The sequence below is a fragment of the Diplotaxodon limnothrissa genome, linkage group LG22 (assembly GCF_057381915.1).
Source record: "Diplotaxodon limnothrissa isolate DT_005_m linkage group LG22, D_limnothrissa_male_GT1.1, whole genome shotgun sequence".
NCBI classification, from domain to species: Eukaryota; Metazoa; Chordata; class Actinopteri; order Cichliformes; family Cichlidae; genus Diplotaxodon; species Diplotaxodon limnothrissa.
In genome coordinates, this window is record NC_140616.1 from 25,475,046 (window position 1) to 25,496,624 (window position 21,579).

Below are 21,579 nucleotides of genomic sequence, written 5' to 3' on the forward strand. Positions count from 1 at the left end.
GTGCATGAGCAATGTGCACATGACGCTAAACAAGAAACCTCAATCATGCTAATTATGTTGCAGTACTAATTATCTTCCAGGAATTTTAACTTCCCCTTTTGAATTATCCTGTAATAGCTCCTGTAATGGTTTTTGTAATGGCTAATTATTTATATTTTTATTTTATGTGGTAGTTTTTCCTGCCTGTTGATTCCTTTCTTTGTGTGCCTTCAGGTGTACCAGGGCCTGGACATTGTCACTAATAAGGTGACAGCTGAGGAGCGCAACCAATGCACACATCACATGATCGGCTTTGTGGACCCATTAGTGAGCACCTACACGGTGGTAGACTTCAGGAACAAAGCGGTGGCACTGATATCCTTTTTGGAGCCATGTGAAAGCATGGGAGCAGTGTTTTCCATAACACCTCTTACCGCATGTTACAACAATGCCCCACCCCAATTATCAAGTACCGGTAGTAACTGCAGAGAAAGAACTGATTTCACTCTTAGTAATTGATTTTTGTAAGTGTGCACGCATCCTTGTTTTGTCATTGTGTCTTGCTGCAGATGTTGCAGTGAAGATGAAAAGCGAGAGATCTCTAGAGACTGTATTTATAGAGGAGTCTCTGTGGTAAATCTACACACGGTCTGGGCAGTCACACCCTCCTGCAGACACTGGCCGTCACACAGATGTGGAGAGAGGAGGCGATAACTAGAGAGAGGGTATTAATAGATCAGGATGGGGTGCACGCACACACACAGACACTCGCTTTTCTCTCTCTCACCCTCACCAGCGCAGCGAGGGGATGCGGTAGCTCCAAGAATAGGCTCAGTGCACCGCGAGCCTGCTGGTGGGAAAGAGGGAGAAACGGGAAGAGATGAATACAGATTAGTAGAGCTGGAGGATTTTAACTGAAAATCAGGAAAAAGAGGAAGGAGTGTGCAAGATGGTTAAGACGCCTAATGGGTGTAATGACTCTTCATCAGCCATCAAGCCTTCTCTCTACATGCCGTTCACATAAACTCTCTCCTTCTGGACCTCCTCCTCTGTGGCTCTGTTTGCTCAGTTTTCCATCCCTCTTTCTGTTTTCTCCTCCCTTAATTTTCCTCGCTGTTTGCCGGCAGTCGCCCTCACTCCTCTGCAAGTGATGAGTGACGATGGCTGATGGGCCTTTATCTTGTTTGGTCGGGTATTTATTTAATCATCCCAGAGTGGAGAAAGTAGGCGACCAGAGGGAGGGAGGAGGGGAGAGAAGGCAAGGTGCAAGATGAGAGAAGATGCGACAGAAAAAGAGGGAGAAGGAATAAGGTGTGGCACACAGGCTCTGTCTGTGTGACCTGCAGGTTTTTTTGAAAGGGGACCTGTTATGCTTTTCTATTTTACAATTACAATTACAAAAGAGGTGGGACGAATTTAAATAAAAACAGAATGCAATGATCCTCTTCGCCTCAGTCCATTTTAAACAAGCTTTGCCCCAAAGAAGATGATGATGGTGCAGGATCATGTTCACATGCGGTTTCTTCTTTGCACGATGGAGCTTTAACCTGCAGTTGTGGATAGCACAGTGAGCTGTGTTCACAGTGACAGTGAGTCACTGAGCCTATGCAGTGATTTCCAGGACAGATTCATGCCGATTTTTTTACGCAGCATCACCTGAAGGCCTGCAGATCACAGGCATCCAATGTATTTATTTATTTAGTTAGTTTGGCCTTGACCCTTGCTCACAGAGACTTCTCCATATTCTCATAATGTTTTGATGATTTTGTGCAAGGTAAATGAGATATACAATGTCACAATTTTACATTGAGGATTATTATTCTGAAATTATTCCACAATTTGTAAATAATCTTGTTACTTCTGCCTCTCTAAAACAGTCATTTTACACCCAATCATGTTACGGACCTGTTGCCAATTAACCTCTTACGTTCCAAAGTATTCCTCCAGCCTTTTGTTGCCCAAGTGGTGGAAATTAAAGGAGACACTATAATTCTGATTAAGCTGAACTAAATTGCTAATATTAAGTTTACACCTCTGACATTTGTTTCAAAGCTGTCTACTTTTTGGTCTTTCAAAAGTTTCAGGTTGCCCAGGTGGAAGCATTTCTATTGCTTATATTTTCTCCACAACAGTCTGAAATACATTCGGCAGACCATAAATAGTCTTAAGCCAGGGGTCAGGAGGTGTAATGGGTCATGACATGAGAGGCCTACTGGGGTAAGAAAGACCAGAATCAAAGTTCTGCAACACAGATTTTAAATTCTTTCCGAGACATAACCATATTTTTTGCTTTTTTTTTTTTCCTTATTGGAAAGCTCCACATCTTTAGGCTGAGGACATTTATTCAAATGACACAGTACAAGAAGTTTAAAGCTGACATAGCCAGATTTCACACTCCAGATGTCAGGAGAATCGTCCAGGCCTGGAGCGTGCAGGAGACAGGAAACCTGAGCCCAGTTGCTTTCTCTGAATTTACTGGACTATTACCTGCACTGTTCCTTCATGGGGGCAATTGGACATCAAATTGGGCACGACCTTTGTACTCAGGAGCTGGCTGATTTAAGAGTATTTTGTGTTGAGCTAAGACACCAGATTGTTTGATTCTCACATAAACCTCCTCTGAATAATGGCTACAAATGTTCAGAGTCAAAATAGCAACATAGATACAAGTCAGGTTTTTATTCAGATTTGTTGTCAATATTAACCATAAAAATCAGTGCTGTCAATAGATTAAAAAAAATTAACTACTATCGCACAATTTTCTGTAATTAATCGCAATTATTTGATCAATAGCCTGACTGCAATTACATTTTTTCAACTTTATATTTAAGCTTGTAACTGACATTTATGCAATATAATGAAGTAAATGCAGAAACAACACAGAGGATGTATGCTTAAATTCAAAGAGAATTTCAATAGTTTTCTTCAGTCTTTTAGCACAGGTTCTCTCCTCTGAAATACAACTTTTTAGAAAGTTTAAGTATTCACTAATATATAATATATATTAGTGCTCTCAAACAATTAAAATGTTTAATCAAATTCATCACAGGGTTACTGTGGATTAATTTTGATTAATCACGATTAAATATCATTCATTTTTATTCTACATTAATTCTACATTAATCATTTTGCATGAGCAAACAGACTGGAGAAAAAAGGGGAAATATACGCACTTAACATGAATGTTCAAGATTTTCAATAAACATGTTAACAAAAAACTCTGTAGACATTTATCCTCTCTCTCCGTCACTCTTGGAGAGGCACTTCATGTCCTTGAAACAAGGAACCAAATCTATGTAAAGCTCGTGTTCTCAACTACATTAACAGGTCTGCAGTTTGGTGCAATCCACTTGGTAACTGTGTCAGTCAATATGTCCGAGGTAGACTAATGAGCCCCCGAAGCTCCGTGAGTGGTTTGTCGCAAGCTGGGTGACACGTTAGCCAAAGTGCTAGCAGCATCCCCGACTAACGTGTGCTTCGCGTTAATGTGATATTTTAAGCTGGAAGTGTTCGGTAAAAAGAAAATTCCTTCTTGCACAATGTGCATAATACTTTATGTCGGTCGACTGTTCCGTCTTGTTAGTCTGTTAATACTCAAATTTCCCATCGAGGGGGCCAGTGTGCGTTTATCATCTACCAGACCCTGTGCACGAGAAAATGCTAATTTCCTGGTTTGAGACCGGATGTGGGGTTGTGCATTTCCGGTAGCTTTACTTTGCAGTCAATCGCTACTGCGAAGATTTACTCCAAAATCATGTCCAAAACTCAAAAACAGAAAGATCGCGTTAAGTTACAAAGAGCAGAAGGTGGGAACACTCACTGCTGTTGTGTCATGAAAAAAATCTAATGATCAATTTTGACGTTTAAAGAGTTTAGATCGATCAGTTGTTTACGTCACTCAACACAAGCAGAACTGCATCACTGCAGCAGAAGACACAGTCCACATTCAGAAGCACATCTCTGTATAGTGACTGGTCTTATGATTTAAACAGGCAAATGTTCAGCATTCAAACTACAGGTGAAGAATAGTCAAACCAGATGTTTCCCGTTAAGTCGATATCAGCTAGTCAAGTACACACCTACACAACATGTTAACAAACCGTGAAAAAAAGCCACACAAAAAATGAATCATTGCTGGTAAGGGTTTCTATACATTAGTATTTACGAGAAGGGTATGTTGTGACTTACCTTCAAAATTACAGTGGTCCCTCGCTATAATGCGGTTCACCTTTCACCTCGCTGTTTCGCGTTTTTTTTTTAGTGCAAGTTTGCATGCTTATTTTTTTTTTATGTCACATTGTGTCCTGTGTCCTGTGTCCTGATCGCTGCAGACGATCTCCTCCGTGACGTCTCTCCTGTACAGTACAGAATCGCTGCATCGATCACTAGCAGTGTGACTCTGAAGTGCAGTGCTGTATGTCCACGATGTCCACGAAACGTTTTGCACCGTCAAAAAATAAAATTGGCTACTTGATTTCACCTATCGCTGGTTATTTTTAGAACATAACACCCACAATAAACGAGGGACAGCTGTTTACAGATACTGAGAAATATAACATTTGAATCCCTTTTCTCTTTTGCTCGGAGGTGCGGGGTAAAAAATATCGACAAGTCGATGAACATCATTTACAGATATATTGGGTAAATGCCCAAGACATCTATAGAAATGTAAATCGCCGCTTGATTCATTCATTTGCTAAACTTGTTTTGGACCGTAAACCAGGCGCGAATAGGACACCGGAAACAAAGCTCCCCACAGGAGTTTCCGCACCGGAAGTAGCATATGCTAACGTGCACATAGTCTATTGAGCTGACTTTTTTTTTATTTTATTTTTTTTATTAGTAAAATTAACATACAGACAAAATGCACCATATATTACACATTTAGAGAATAAACATTCCTTACATATTAGCAACTTTCATACATAGTGAAAAGAAAATATAAAGATGGGGTCACTTAATTTAACAGAATATTAACTCACTAAATCAAAATCTTCCACAAAGAAAACAAAAAAAGCAGCCTTTTTCTTTTTAACTAAAGTCAAAGATTTAACCAACAGGTTTAAGTCGTTTTTCCAGTACGCTAGCGTTGGTTTGGTCTTAAAAAAACGACATTTATTTATAAATTGCTTGCACAAGATTAATAACACATTAACACCATAATTAGCTTTCTTTTCTTTCAAAAACACTCCAAACATTATCATATTTAAGGTAAATGGGGTAATTTGAATCCCACTGGAATAAAGCCAGGTATGAAAATCCAACCAAAATATTTGTATGAAATTGCACAAAAAGAATAGATGGTCCAAATCCTCCTCTTCTGTTTCACAAAATACACAATTACCAGTTTCTATTTTGAATCTATCACCAAGGAGTCTATTTGTCGGGTAAATTTTATTCAAAATTTTAAATTGGACTTCTTTCCCTTTAGAAGGGATAGGGAAGGTGATATAATCAGTTCTTATTTTTTCAATTTCTTCCCTTTGGAAATCTTTTAATATGTAATTACGTCTACTATTGAGCTGACTGGTTCAGCTGCCCGTCACTACCAGATCAACTGCTCATTTGCGCATGTTCGAAGGTAACTCTACTTGGACAAACTGCCCGAAATGCGTTGACGGAAACATTTCAGGGATTTTGAGCCATTCTGCACTCCAGATGCGTTAATTGTGTTATTATTATATTTTTTTTTAAATCACGTTAATCGTGATGATGGTGTAATCTGTGATAACGCGTTAATATTTGGCAGCACAAATAAAAATACAAACAAATTTCATGTATCCATCCATTAAGTCCAATAATATTTGAGTGTTTTGAAATACTACTGATGCTGTTAACTTCAACAGTAGCATAAAGGGAAAACCCAGAATTCCTGAAATACTGGTTCATAAAGTTTTCATTAGGAATATGATGTATTCACTCTTTCTACCTCAATTAAACAATAATGATATTTTTAATTACTTTAGATTGTACATGAATGCACAACAATGTCCTGGAATTGTTAAGCCATGCAAAATACGCTGGGATAAACTTCTTCCTTGACACATTCCAACATAGATGACATGCACAAGAGGAACAAACTGCCAATCATTGTTGGAGGAACAAACTATTACATTGAGTCTCTGCTGTGGAAAGTCCTGTTGGACACTGGCGTAAGTGTCATAGATGCTCAACTTGAATACACCGCTCTCTGTCCTTTCTGTCTTTTGTACTGTTAATCTCTTAAATGTATAAATGTCTTATTATCTTTACCCATTTTACTTTTGATAACAACATTAAGCCAGAGTGCTTAAGCTTTCGCAGCTTGAAGATAATGTAATATTTCACTTTAGTTTCATTTCTTCATGCTGCATAGTCATTTACTGTTAATAAAACTGCCACGGGTGCTTTTTCTCATCTTAATCTCTGTTTTCATTGCACATTACTTCTGACTCTAGGCACCGCTCTAAACGGACCTTGTAATGTGTTAAAGATTTGGAAGCAGGAGCTTAATGGCAGTGTTCGAGGGCAGGTTTTGCAAATACAACTTGTCTCGCAGCAGGAGAACGAGGAGCCGGGGGACGGAGGGGATGGGTCTCCGAACAGGAAGCTCGAGCTCGAGAAACTGGGAGGAGCTGAGTTGCATAAACGACTGGCCGAGGTGGACCCCGATATGGCTGCCATGTTGCACCCAAATGACAAGCGCAAGATAGCCAGGTGATACAGCTGGTGAAGGGTAATCTGTCAGTTTTAGTGATGTGGATGTTGTGTTGGGGCATGTGTTGTGCTCCATGATGTGTAGCATGCACTCTGGCCTCAGGTTAAGTTACCCAGTTCTTTAATATGAGCTGGTAAGGATGATCTTTTCCTCTTAACCTGAGCACACAGCCACAAGTTTGGTTTCGATTTAAATCTCAACAGGTCGAGAGTTTTGGTGTGTTGGTTTTTGAAGCTCACTTTGAAAGTATCCTGGTGAGAAAAGGATTGAGAGATTGTTTGTTCTTCATAATTATTTGTATTTTTTCTTGTTTTATGTCTTCATTTTTCTGAAGGATATGCCCCTGGTGCAGCAATAATGAACATTCTCACCACTTTTAAATTGTATTCTTCATTTGACCGGATTGTTATGTAATTTCAGTTTACCCTCCCAGGCCTTATAAACAAGGAGTTCAATAAAACTTCATAGTACATGTGGATTTCAAGTGTTTGATTTGAACTTAAAACTTACACAGGAGTCTGCAAATCCACAAAGAGACGGGGATTCCACATAGCCACTTGCTGGAGGAGCAGAGGGGGCAGGAAGGCGGTGATGGTCTTGGGGGGCCGCTAAGGTACAAAGACCCCTGCATCTTCTGGCTGCATGCTGACATGGAGGGTAAGGAGGGAGACTTGTAGATGTGCTCTTTGTGTGGGGGAATAAAACAAGCTTTGAAATGTGGAAAGTGTCTTTATTTCCATGCTACATTTGTCATATCTACTTCTTTCTGTCCTTCAGCTCTAGACAAGCGGCTGGATGCTCGTGTAGAAGATATGTTGTCTGCAGGAGTGATACAGGAGCTTAGAGACTTCCACATCCGATACAATCGACAGAAAATCCAGGACAACAGGTAAGGAAATAAGGTGAGGTGTCCGCTCACCTGAATGAACGCAACCAACCAGATCCTGTTCATCCTGATGGTTTTTTAGGTTATTTGTTTGTTTTTTTCTCCTGTCAAAGAAATATGCTGTTCTAGATAAAGCCCACAGTGTTTAGACTTCTGTTCTTGTGGGACTAATATTATTCTAGAATGTCCAGTAATTATTAATAATAAGGGATAAGCCTATTTATGTCTGACGCTACCAGGGGAGTCTAGTATTTTCTGCTAATTACTTTAGTGCCTCCAAGAATTTTAATTCCATGCTGAAGATAACTCTATAATTGTATTCTTGGATTGTACTAGAAGAATTTTTATGATTAACAGCTCAAAATAATCCTTTTTTTATACAAGCTTTGGATTGGTTCCTTTCTCACTTGCCCCCTTTTCCCCTTTTGTGATTGGCTACCTCTCACAAACAGAAAGTTATAGATTGGTGGGGCTTCTGTTCCCACAGCTAGTGCTACAGATGTCCATAATCCTGAGATGACTATATTAATGATATGTGCTCTCATTGACATCATAATTCAATAACCATCTTCAATAAGTTAAACTCAACTGGCCCTATACAAAAATATGTTTTCTTGAAATTAGGTTAAAACAACATTCTCTGTCAGAAACAATGCCGAATTAACCCTGAAGATAATTTCCATCTGATAAACAAAAATTAATGTGGAGTAGAGTGTAGAATTCTCGAGCGATCTGTTAATATTAGCGCAGGTTAGCTAGGTTTCAGTGTAAGCTCATTTGATGCTAACTTTAGCTGAGGCTTGTTAAGAGGTAGAAAACAAAATATGTTACCATATTTGGAAAAGATGGTAAAATGGTAGCGCATGGGAGTCAACACTACAAGGGGTTGCTAGTTTACAGTATACTGTAAATTAAAAGTTAGCTTGCAGCTAGCACTGTTAAATCAATTGAGATGTTAATTTTGGGAGGGGAAAAAGGAAATTAAATTATGAAACTGAAAATTAAGAGTTGTCATTTTTTTAAGCCTTTCATAGTTTTCACCATTTTGTTTAGTACAGCTTGTGCATCATTAGCTAACACTAGTATTAGCTAGGTAGCTCATGGCTTGCTCCAGGCTAGCTCCGGGCTATAAGTCAGAGCTGATAGAAAATTAGCATACTAGTTGGCCAAGTTATAAAAACATCAGATTCTAAGGACAGCAGTTTTTGACATTTGGCTTTATTTTTTTCTTTGGAGTTGTGCTTCTGTTTTTTTTGTTTGTTTCTTTTTTGGGGGGGATTGCCTTGCAGTGTTCTCAGGTAAAAGCACTAACCTTGCTTAATTGACAAGACAGATTCTTCAGGGTTTATTTTTATGTTCAGCAACACTTTCTTTGGCAGCAACTATTCCCCACTATCTCTACCAGGACATTTTTAGATTTAGCTCTAGCAGCTACCTACTCACCATATGCTGCAATACACAAGATAACCTGCATTTTATTTATTGTATTCAGTTTCCATATGGTATTCGGATTTTTTATATATTGTTTCCAAGTAGGCAGGTAAAAAACGATTCATGCTATTCTGAGATTTAACATTCGTTGTCTTTATTTTGTATCTACATCACTACATTACATTTTTGTTAACTTTGTCTTTCCATGTCCTGTGTGTGACATGAAATGTGAAGACCAAAAAGAAAGAGAGATGTGAACACTGCTGTGTGTCTCTGTTGGCAGTCGATATTGATAGTGTATGATGGGGTGTGGCTGCAGGGAGTTGATGCACTGGTGGAACGTTGCCCAGGAACCTTCCGGTTCCCCTCCCTTTCGTTTATTTCATCACCCTATCTCACCTCCCTCGTCCTCCTCCCTGTCCCTCCATCTCTGCCTCTATTGCCCTCTGAGCAATCTGATCATCCATGCACTTTACCCCCCCCCTCTCTCTCTCTCTCTCTTTCTGTCTGTCTTTCTCTGCTTTGCCCTCATGTCTCCATCCCCAGCTGGCTGCTGTGGCCAGACATCAAGGTCAGATCTCCACCCCCTTCCCTGCCTCCCTCTCTTCCTCTGTCTTTCTTTTCCTCCCTCCATTGACTCTACATTTCCTGTGCTCAGACGCTATTCTCAAATTTCTGTCTCTGCCTGTCTAGCCAGATTTATTTTTGTTATTTCCTCTTGTTGTTTCTCTTACAAGCCTAGAAATTAGGGACCTGAAATAATCCTTTTTATTCTAATATTTGCTGTGCAGTGTATTTGAGGAAGAGAATTAGATAAAAGCAATTTTGTGTGTGTGTGTGTGTGTGTGTGTGTGTGTGTGTGTGTGTGTGTGTTTTATTATAAAGATATCTTATTTGCATTTCAATGTAGAAACCTTACCTGCAAATAACAAGTAAAAGGACACAAAGTGCAAAATGTTATTATTCAGTTATTAGTTCTGATATCTGGTACAAATATGGGTGGATACTCAGTTAAGCACTTCTTACATCTTCAGACATCAGCTAGTGAAGGTGAAAATTCCCATAACAGGTAGTCGCCAAAGTAGGATGCTCTTTCGCTATGTGGATTTGCTAGAATCTAAGCCCAGACTGCACATATGGAGCATTTCTAAGCAATAATCAGACATTTGTTTCATACTTGGCAACTCCGTCATCACTTCGTATCAAGAATTTGTCCTGCAGTGAAGCATAAAGCTCCACTCCACTTGTTTGCACTTCTTGATTATGTATTGAAGCTGGAGGGATGTCTCAGGGAATGTTTTCTATTTTCTATAGGATTTCTGATTAGGGCTGCTCAATTAATCGAATTTTAATCACGATTACGATCTGGGCTTTCAACGATCATTAAAAATGACTGAGCCGATTATTAGCCCCTCCCTAATTTATCCGCGACACCTTAAAGGCCGGTCCGTGAAAATATTGTCGGGCATAAACCGGTCCGTGGCGCAAAAAAGGTTGGAGACCGCTGATTAAGAGGACCCGAGGGAAGCTCGGAAAGCTAAGCAGAAGTTATTTGGAGAGTGACTGCCGTTGGTTGAAAAGAGAGTTTAAAAAAAAAAAAAACTTCAGTGGTGTTGCACACTATTTTATATTATTTTTTTAAAGTCATTGTTAACCCTTTAAAGCCGGTCAGAGCTGCATGCTCCGTTTTGCGTAACTATTGTTAAATCCCTGTAGAACCTGAACCGTGTAAGCTAGCGCAATAATTTGTTTTGCATATGAAACCGGAGGAGTTGTACTTACATCTGATGCCATCAGCTTGTCCTCGGTCACGGTTTCGTTCCACATATAGCTTTGCAAAAATTGCATAAAAAGCGCTTGCAGGAACAAAAACATAATATTCCAGAAACACGCTTTGCCGTTCCTATCAGCTGTTCGTAACACTTCCCACAGTGAAATTATGCACATGCTGTTTTCTTTGCAAATCTGCATCATAGGATTGTTTTTTGTTTTTCCTGCAGTATATAAAAATTGCTGTATCTCCAAAATAAAACTATGAAGACACTCAAAATAAATTTCCTGTTGTTGTAAACTATTTTTTGCAACTTTATTGTATTTAAAGTTTTGAGGGATAAGCCTCTTAAATTTCTCCAAGTAGAAATATATGTAAACAAAACAAAAGCGATTTTCAATTTTTTTTGTAGTTTATTGCACTTTTTTGCAATTTATGTAATTACTATGGACTTAATGCATACATATTATTAAAATATGGGCTATAACAGTTGTATTGATGTATAGCAACTTGAAATGCTCCCACAAATGGCACTACAGCATGTAAAAAAAATAATATACGCTCTGGTGGACTTGGTTCTATAGTAGGTCTTAAAGGGTTAAATAAATATCGTCAAATAATCGTGATCTCAATTTCAGTGAAAATAATCGTGATTATCATTTTTGCCATAATCGAGCAGCCCTATTTCTGATTATCACAAAAACAAGGTCATAAAAGTTTGACACGTCACTGTTTTGTTCAGACAGGCACAAATTCATCCCCTCACACTTGGCGATGGTGGGAATGAAGAACGCCCTTTTAACAGGAATCGGTCTCACAGAGGAACGATTTTTAGTGCTGACTGCAGTCACAAGAAGTAAGATTGTAGCGTTACAAACGCTACAATCGGCGGCCTATTTTGTACTGCTTTACAAAAGCTAAAGTATTTCCGGTCAGTTTCAGGCTGCCTTGTCTAAATAAAGGAAAACTGGAAAATAATCAGATGAGAATGTATTTTACAGATATTGTCACAGCAGTTATTCTGCTACTGCTAGCACCTGGAAAAGCCTGATTTAGCCTTGAACTGGCTGCAGTGCTCAAATTGGGGTGGTGTGCTCTGACATTTACTAAAATGCTCCGTCTGGCAAGTTCACCAGAGGATTCTGCCCCAGCCTTGTGTCAGCCCTGGTCACCATACAGGATTTTTAGTAGCCATGGGTCCCTCCGTCTGCTCGTGTCATTCTGTCACTTTCTCTCTTGAAGGGCTTCACATCTGTTCGCTAAGAGTTTAGGAAGCGACAGAGAGATGGAGGAGGAAAGGATGAAATGAGTCACCAGCGAGTGTATAAATGTCAAGTTGAAGGCCGAAAGCTTTTATGTTGATGGATAATGTTTCCTCCTCTCCTCTCCTCTCAGTCAAGACTATCAACATGGGATTTTCCAGTCGATCGGTTTTAAGGAGTTTCACGACTACCTGACGGCTCCGGAAAGCAGCACCCAGCAGGAGAAAGACTCTCTGCGAGACAAAGGTTAGAGAAACACCTGATCAAAGTCACTCAGATGGAGTTGGATGCACTGGCTGGTGGACTGCTGATCAACCACAACAATCAGGTTTTGTTTTTTGTTTGTTTTTTTTGTCCTCCCTTCATTTTGTGCTTCATCTAACGACCAGCTTGTTTTTCACTCACTCAGGTATAGAAGCTTTGAAGATAGCTACAAGGCGTTACGCCCGCAAACAGAATAAATGGGTCCGCAACCGCTTCCTCAGACGTGAGTACCATTCACCCATGCAGTGAGTGTGTGAGTCGGGTGTGGGGGGTGTATTGGTGCTGCAGACAGATCCTTAGCAATCAGCACTCTGTAACAAGATGAGATTCGTGCACTCTATTAGAGACACAATAAGCCTCTCAGCCCACTGTACTGTGTTCCTGGGTACAGAGATGGCGTGTGCGTGCGCCACCTTTTTAAAGCTTTTGTTTCAGTTATTGTTATTGCCCCTTCCAGGCAAACAGAGACATGTTTGCGACCTGTTTTAAAGTCTTTCGGCTCCTCATCATACAGTTTTTGAACGTTTAGTAAGCTGAAAATTTATGCGACACAGCAGAGAAACCTGAGTGAACGTTAATTAATTCCACCTCAGTTGCCATTGTTGCCTGATCGGGATATTCGACTGATATGCTGGTATATTCATAACAATTTTAATGCAAAAAGGCAAAATTAATGTTAATGTTCATCACAGTTCATCACAGTCTTCCCTCCCCAAGGAGCTGTTTTGTGGTTCCTTTCAAACAGCTGTAGAAAGGCTGACACCACTCTGACGTCTTTCACAAATAAATCACATGTAAGCACAATCAACTCATTGATTTCTGTTTTAAAAAACAAAAGCCTCGATGGAAACCATAAACTGTGGCTTCAGTTTCCTTATTTGGTGAACATCTAAATCCAAGTTTTATTTTTGCAAAATGATTTTACGGTTTGAAAACATCCCGTGTAGCTCAGCAGGGAAAACCACAGCATTCATTTAATCACTGGGACAAAGTTAGATTTGATTTTATACAGCATGTGCGCACTACTGTGACGTAGTGATTGGATAATGTTTCAAGATCCATCCCCAGCGCACACCTGCAGCTAAGACCTGTGAAAGCTTCAACCCCCTGTGCTTCCAAATGCATAGAAATGAACTTCAGTGTTTGGTTACCTGCCAGAGCAGCTGCCACTGCAGAACGGACAAGACTGCCCACCGCAGCCAAAATCAACCTGAGATTGGAAAGTGGTGATTTGCCACCGTGAGTCAGTTTAAAGTGTAGAGAGTGCGTAAGAGCAGAGTGTGTAGTGCGTCTCTCTTCCCTTGAAAAGGAAACCTGGTCCCACCGGCAGCATGCCCTGCAGTAACCCTGCCTCCTAATCCTGTTAGGCCCAAGTGGCTTAAGGCCACGCCAGGCCCTAAACCTCAATACCCCTCTTTCTGACCGCCTGCCTACCCGCTGCACACGCCATATGGACTACATCACATGTGTGCACGCGTCTGTCTGTGTTGCAGCTATAATCATAGAAACATGCAGTAATCTGTCTAAGATTGTCTACTTGTGTTCACGTGTGTGCTTTTAAGTGTGTCCTGCCTTTAGACAATCCATATAACACTGCCCCCCTCTTACACACACACACACACACACACACACACACACACACACACACACACACACACACACACACAGACCCTGCTTAGACTGTGCTCTGTCTGCTGCATCAGGCCTGAAAATGCAGGTGGCAGCAGAGGAGATTAGCTCTCCTCAAAGACCTCAACCTCCCATCCAATGAAGTCTCAGAGGAAATACTTTTGCTTTGTTAAATTTGTGGATGTTATGATCAGAACTTTGTTGGTATTTTTTTTTTTTTAATTTATGGACCATGATCGTTTTTATTCACTGGATTAGAGAAATATAAACCAGAGCAAGAACAGCGTCAATCAGGCAAACATCTCTTTGAGTCAGACCAAGAGTAGCTATAAAAAGTAGTCCCTTGGAAATATGTGCAGCAGTAGTCTACTGTAGCATTTACTGAGGACTGCATTTTTGCTTGCTTTATTTATTTATTCTTTTTGTTTCAAAGAGTTGAGTGTACAAGTTACAGCAGATAACAAGAACTTTCTAAAGTTTTTAAAGTATAAAGATATTGGTCTCAATTTTAAGGGTGACTAGACAAACGGATATACTAAGAAAGTATCTTTGTTGTGAAGATAAACCATCCCTGGCGTCGTGTTTCTTCTGGTAATACACACAAATTTACCAGGAAGTCCATTTGAAGAAACACATCAGTCATTTGAAGGATTTTTGCTGCGAATACCAAAACACTGCACAGTTAAGTTATCACAAGGAAGAATTTGAAGGACAGCCTTTTTGACAGGCACCAGATAAATGGCTTGAAGAAGGCCTTCGTGTTACTAGATAAGAATGTACAAGCTCATATTTAATTACCCAATGCACCAGCCTTGTAGGGTGGCTTTGCTGCAAAAGCTGAGTCATGAGGGACTGTGTTGCCGGATGACCTTCTCTGTTTGTGTGGTTCTGGAAACATGTTGTTCTTGCTGTTGACTCCATTGACGTTGTTTTTGTCGGTGTCTGTGCAGAGATGGTAAAGTGTTTCATTGTTACAGATCAGGACAGAATTATTTGGCGAGATTTACAGTTCCACACGCACTGAAGCGTCCTCACTGCATAATACTTCCAGCACCGTGTTTCACTAAGGGGGGTGGTGTTCTTTGGGTTGATTGCCTTCTTTCTGTAAACATAAGCAGCGTCTAGTTCTAGTTTCGTCTCATCTGACCAAAGGATGTGCAATATTCCAGTATTGCATAATCTTTCTCCAGGCTGCCTTAGCTATTTCAGTCTGGCTTGAAGGTGTCGCTTCTGAGAAGGGAAGTTTTTCTTCTTCTGTAGCCTCACAGTCCATTCCTGTGCTGGCTTCTAGTGACTGTCTTTTTTGAGACTACAATTCCCAGCTAGATTAAGTCATTCACTTGTGTTTGGCATTGGTTCTGGAGTCTTTAGGCATATCTCTCACTAGTTTCCTTTCCAGATTCTTTGAAATCTTTCACTTCCTGCCTCTCCTAGGCTTGTTCTGTCCTGTGTGGCTCACTTTGAATTTCTTGATGATACTTTGACTCCTGTTCCTGACACGTGGAAACGCTGTAATAATGTTTTGTATATGTCCTACTTTTTGAGCATCACTTCTTCTTTTTCTAAAGCCCAAAAATGCCAAAAAGTCTATTTTTGGCACGATGCTTTCCCAAGTGACAGTTCAAAGACATGCTGAAGTTTTTAGACTGTTTAAATTGTAAAATAACTCTTAGTTTTAACTTGATTTTACACACTTTGAGCATTACAAAGGTAACGCGCTTCAGCTTTTGTTTACAGCTGGAGTTTTTGTATCATTGGGATCCAGTCAATTCTCAGTGTCAGTAACTAGCAGAATACTGTTGGCTGTAGGGCAGCGGGGCGTTTATTGTAAAATCTGACCCAGTTCCTTTGAAAATAAATCAATCTACAGGCTGTTGGAGCCAACCAAGAGAGTTGGGGAAGGTCTGAGTTAGTCACATCTGCTCAGATAGTAAAAACACACATATTAGATTAATTAAAGATTTGCCCAAGGACAGCCCTGTAATGCTACCCCTGGTTGGGGGATGCCCCTAACCAAAGTTTTGCTCTCATCCACCTTTCTGTTCTGCATCATCTCCGTTGACCTCTCTGTCTTGCTCTGACTGCTGACCTCCTTTTCTGTTTCGCCCGAGTCCCACACATGCCCGCACAGATGCCGGCAGGCCTCAGCTGAGCAGGCTAATCTCTTGAAGCGTTACAGAGCTGCTGGGAATGTGCCCCGACCACACAAACACGGGCAACAGGGTCGCTGGGGTCTGCGCAGACCAACCCAGGCATGCAGAAACTAGTGGGTCAAAGGGAAAGACAAATTGAAAACGACAGAGCCTCAGTCAGGCTAACAATGAAGTAGATTAAAGAAGCTAGAACATAATCTGAATGCTGACTTTATATGTAGGCTGAATCACATGCCTCGAAGGCACAAGTTTAACCCAGTTTTACGGTTCACGTTTAGTAGCAAATGTCAGAGCGAGAGTTGGTGGGCGTTCAGTGCTTTAAATACTTCTCAGCAGGATACGTGGTTGTTGATGGACTCAGCTCTGGTTGCTGTGAGGATTTAAGCACCAGGTCAGCCAGCTTAGAAGAAATCAAGCTTAATTTGACTTGCCTTTATTTGGGGCTGTGTGTGGGTGTACACCTATAGTGTGTGCGTGGCGAGGGGGGTGGAGTTAATTAGTTGATTTAATTACCCTTAAACTACATAGTAATCTGAGGTTATATTCCTTTTATCAGGTGCTGAATCTAATGCAGATGAGGCAGCTCCCTCTGTTTAGTAAAACTCCCACAAGGCAGGCATACAAGTGCAAACAGCACCTTGTAACCAGGTTACGCAGGTGTAGTTTGACCAAGGCCTCGTGAGCGTTAAGTAACAGGGGGATAGGTGTCTTTCAGTCCCAGGAGTAAATGAGTGAGTGAAGGATGGATGGAGGGCGACTGAGAGGAATGGCACATGGACGGCTGGGTTGGTTAAAGAAGGGAGAGTAATTTGATCCAGCTGAGGCAACAGGTGTGGGGTGAGTTTACACCCTTGTCCACTAGCAAGTGTGAAACCTTCATGAACTCTTTCTCTCTCTCTCTCTCACACACGCGCGCGCGCGCGCACACACACACACACACACACACACACACACACACACACACACACACACACACACACACACACACACACACACACACACAAATAAATAAATGCAATCTCATACCATGGATAAAAACAAGACTGTGTTGTTGTTGCCAAAGAGACCTCTCTGTGACCTCCGCTCAGCAGACGGGCAATCAGGAGAGACAGTCATTCATTACAAAACACATCTGCCATTGTGAAAAACATAGAGTGACTTATAGTTGTGTCTGTAAGTATTTGGACATTGCCAGGTTTTTGGGGTTTTTTTTGTAATTTTGCCTCCTTTATGGGGTTTAATGGTTTATGAATTCCATCCATTTGTATTCACAGTCCCATTGTCTGAGCCTCAAAACTATCTGGGCAGTTCACTGTCTATGTCAGGGGTGTCCAGCTCCAGGCCTCAAGGGCCGGTGTCCTGCAGGTTTTAGATGTGTCCTTGATCCAACACAGCTGGTTTAAATGGCTAAATGACCTCCTCAACATGTCCTGAAGTTCTCCAGAGGCCTGGTAATGAACTGATCATTTGATTCAGGTGTGCTGACCCAGGGTGATATCGAAAACCTGCAGGTAACCAGCCCTTGAGGCTTGGACTTCCCCACTCCTGGTCTATGAACTGTGAGAGCAGTAATGCTGACCCAAAATAGTTTGCCCATTTAAAAAAAAAAAAAAAAAGTAGGTGAAGGATGCTAAAGTCTTCCGTATAAACAATTGGTGCCACTTGTTGTTTTTTTCCACTTACGAGAAGTTGATCTCTTGTTTATGCAAAGTCCAGGAACTGCTAGCCTGCACTCTTAGCTCATCTTCACACTTCACAGCTAATTAAAGCAAAGCGACTTCCGCTGCACTTTTCGGTTAATGCGGCAGCTTCTCTCGCACACTTTAATTTCTGTGGAGTGTGAGGCTGCTGTTTGCTGTTGAGCGATGTGTCAAAGAACTTTAGGAAGATCCAACTGCATTTACAGATTTGCTTGCCACGCTTCTCCTCTCTTCTCTTTGAAACGCACTACTGTACTTTGCACTTGGACTCTGAGGTGTGTCCAGTGTTGGTGAACGGCCTGAATGATTCGGTGTAGTTTGATGATCAGTTTCAGCTTTGTGAATCTACATGACGTGTTCATCCTGCTGCAGGCTTTAATTCTTATGATAGTTACAGCCAGAATATCAACCAGAAATCTGGGGAAAAAAACACATTACGTAAAAGTTATAAATTAATTTGCGTGTCACTGAGTGGAAAAAAACCCCAAGCAAAACACGACTCAGTATTTGGTGTTTTTGGTGCTGTGGTCCCAACTGCCTGCAGATCATTAACAAGGTTCTCCCGTGTAGTGTTGGGCTGATCCACCATGTTTCTCATGATCATTTGTAACCGATTGATCGATATGATTGTAGTCAGTCTGTGGTAGCCGGAAATGTGGGGACCTAATACTTCTTTAGAGAATGTTTATCTCTTTAAGAGTGTGCAAATAAGCTGCATTAATCACCAGTATACTGCGCTCTCATTGGTAGCGGTTTCAACTGCTCACCTTGAGGCTGAGATAAAGTTTTTCTCAAAATCTGCTTACTTCTCATCACTAATAGATTATGTTCTGCTCCTACTTTCTGTGATCTGAGGTTACCATGTCACTGTGAATGCTTCCTGTGTGAGGATGCAGCTTAATGTATAAAGAGCTTAGATTTTAGATTCCCTCATTCCACAAAAAATCCCCAGAAATAAAGTCCACTCTTTACAGATCCCTACCTCCCAAAGGAAACTTGAACCAGCCGTACTCAACCTGCTTCAGAAATTCGATCACAAACAACAGTTAAACGACGGAGCTGAGTGAGACGAGAAGTGGAAGAGGAACTTTAGGAAAGGGGAAGGAGGCTGTTGAGTCAATAGCGGCAGCTGCGGTGTTCCAGTGTGGGTGGCAGCCAAAGAAGCACAGCTGGGCCAGGGGACATCGCGCTGAGGCTGGTAGCGGAGCTTTTATAGCAAAGCACACACAGCCGCACATCCTCACTCAGCAAACACAAGGATAACACAGCAAATGACTTCTCGCCCGCTTGTTGCAACAGGTGGACGACTGTTTCAACACGCGCGCACACACCCGGCGCTGGCAGGCAGCTGCCCAGCGACAGATTCTGCTCCTTATTGTTGGCATGGCCATCTCCCCTGTGCACTCGAAAGGCAGCGCTCACGCTTTGTGTTTTCTCCAAGTGTGCGTGCGCGCGCCCACACCGACCACCCCGCCCTTTGTCCCTTCGGCATTTCTTATCAACTCTCATTCGAGATGTTGCGGATTAGCGGGGTTAAATTTCACCAGATCCCAAACGAGAATCATTGTGGAGCATCTGGCAGCCCACCGTACAGTATCTCCCCTTTTATTTACCACCGCTCCACTCTGCCCAGGGGGGAGGTTAGCGACTGCAGAAGGGAATTGTAGGAGGGTGCTGAGAGAGATAAAAACACAAAGTAAGGAAACAGATAGTGTCAACAGGAGGGCGCAGAATGCCCACTGCTGAGGTGAAGTAAATATTAGAGAACCTGAAGGCGAGATCGCCAACTCTGCATCTGGTGCAGGTACGCCAGGTGACACTTGCTGCCGCCGCCACCTGCCTGGTATTGTGCCGCCAACACAAAAGACTTACCTCCACACTCACATGCAGGAACCATGCAAATAGAATCAGAGGCTTTGATTAACAGTAACTGCTGTTTGACAACACACAGACAAGCCCGACTGAGTTGAGGACAAAGTTTTGAGGATAAGTGGTCCACACAGATAAGAGGAGGGGAAAAAACACATGCTGTGAAGCCAAATGATGCAGGTGCAGGGTGAGATTCTGCTATTAAGGAGCCTTTTGTTTGTTTTTGCATTTGAACCTTGTGTCAGATTAATTTAAGCACAGCTGGTCTCAGCATGAAAGAATAAAATATGTCACGTGTTTAAATCGCTGACTGCAGATTAAGCCTACAATATGCAAATTTCACCCAGTGGCAGTTGAACTGCAGTTTGTACCAAGAGTGAATTGTAAGTGTAGAGCTGCCGGGTGTGGCTGTATGGGGACTCATTGTTCCCACACACACACACACACACACACACACACAGCGCCACAGTCAGTCCTCTGACAAAGTCAACACTGTTAGTCATACAGTCAGGACTCTGTGTCTCTCTGTGATAATGGAGGCCCAGACGGCTCCCAGTGGAGTTCAGTCTATAGGATGTCTGCTGCCCTCAAATCCACAGTTGACTTTGTGTAGAAAGGATTAAGACATAATTGAGTTGGCAAACAGCGCTTTATAGGATAATGGGATTCGCTTACCTGAGAGTGTGAGCTTAACACACATATATTCTAATCAGACTTTGAGTTACCAAAGTTGGAAAACCAGAACAACCCCAGATTCACGCGTTAAGTAGATTGTCCAGTTTGCCTAATTTAGAATGAGTTTTTCTAACCTCTAACTAACTGGGGACATAATGGAGTGGCTACAGAGATGATGTGTTATATATTATTCCTTTGTGTTTAAGGTGTCGACAGTCTAACGTTTATTTTTTTTAAATTGCATTCAATGTAAAAAATTATATGCATTGCATGCAGAAGTATGCAATGTGGTTTTGTTGTGTTTTGATGGAAAAAAGGGAAACGGCTGCAGTGACTGTGACCTGCAAACATGCAGGGTAATGCAGTATATGAGGCAAAATCAGAAGTTGCCAGTGGTTGAGGTGAAAAGCAAACATTGTCCAAAGAAGTGTTGAGAGAGAGCTCCAGAAAGCCTGGAGAACCATTTCCTCGAAACCACTTTAGAATCAGAATCAGAATCAGAATGGGTTTATTGCCAGATGTTGAGGTTTACAACATTAGGAAATTGCTGCGGTGCTTCAGTGCAGACAATAAGAATTAAAGTGCTATGTAGAAAGAAAGATATGTGCATGAGATATACATGAGATATATACATGAGAATAAGAATTATGAGTGCTACGTAGAAAGATATATACATGAGTGCAGGTGGTGATCAGTGCCAAACATGAAATGATGCAGTGACACAGCGTAGGGTCATGTGTTAGTGGCGGGGACAGTCATATGGTTATTGTTCATGTGTACAACAGCAGAGGGGAAGAAACTGTTCTTGTGGCGAGAGGTTCTGGTGCGAATGGACCGGAGCCTCCTGCCTGAGGGGAGCAGGTCAAACAGACTGTGTCCAGGGTGAGAAGGGTCAGCTGAGATCCGGGCTGCACGCCGCAGTGTCCTGGAGGTGTACAGGTCCTGCAGAGATGGGAGTCTGCAGCCAATCACCTTCTCAGCAGAGCGCACAACACGCTGCAGTCTCTGTTTGTCCCTGATAGTGGCTCCAGCGTACCACACGGTGATGGAGGAGGTGAGGATGGACTCGATGATTGCAGTGTAGAATTGCATCATCGTCCGTGTTGGCAGGTTGAATTTCTTCAGCTGCCTCAGGAAGTACATCCTCTGCTGGGCTTTCTTGATGACGGAGGTGATGGTGGGCTCCCACTTCAGGTCCTGGGTGATGGTGGTACCCAGGAAGCGGAATGAGTCCACAGAGGTGATGGGGGTGTCAGTCAGGAT

At 41.7% G+C, this 21,579-nt stretch overlaps 1 protein-coding gene across 1 annotated transcript in view; it reads left to right on the top strand.

Moving 5' to 3' along the window:
* Positions 1 to 21,579, top strand: part of trit1 (tRNA isopentenyltransferase 1) — a 52,584-nt gene that overhangs the window by 27,370 nt on the left and 3,635 nt on the right. Inside the window, exons 2-8 of the mRNA XM_085346874.1 lie at positions 214 to 354; positions 6,033 to 6,131; positions 6,518 to 6,675; positions 7,191 to 7,333; positions 7,454 to 7,565; positions 12,160 to 12,272; positions 12,436 to 12,513. Coding sequence (XP_085203000.1) covers positions 214 to 354; positions 6,033 to 6,131; positions 6,518 to 6,675; positions 7,191 to 7,333; positions 7,454 to 7,565; positions 12,160 to 12,272; positions 12,436 to 12,513 — 844 coding nt within the window. The remainder of the gene's footprint in view (positions 1 to 213; positions 355 to 6,032; positions 6,132 to 6,517; positions 6,676 to 7,190; positions 7,334 to 7,453; positions 7,566 to 12,159; positions 12,273 to 12,435; positions 12,514 to 21,579) is intronic.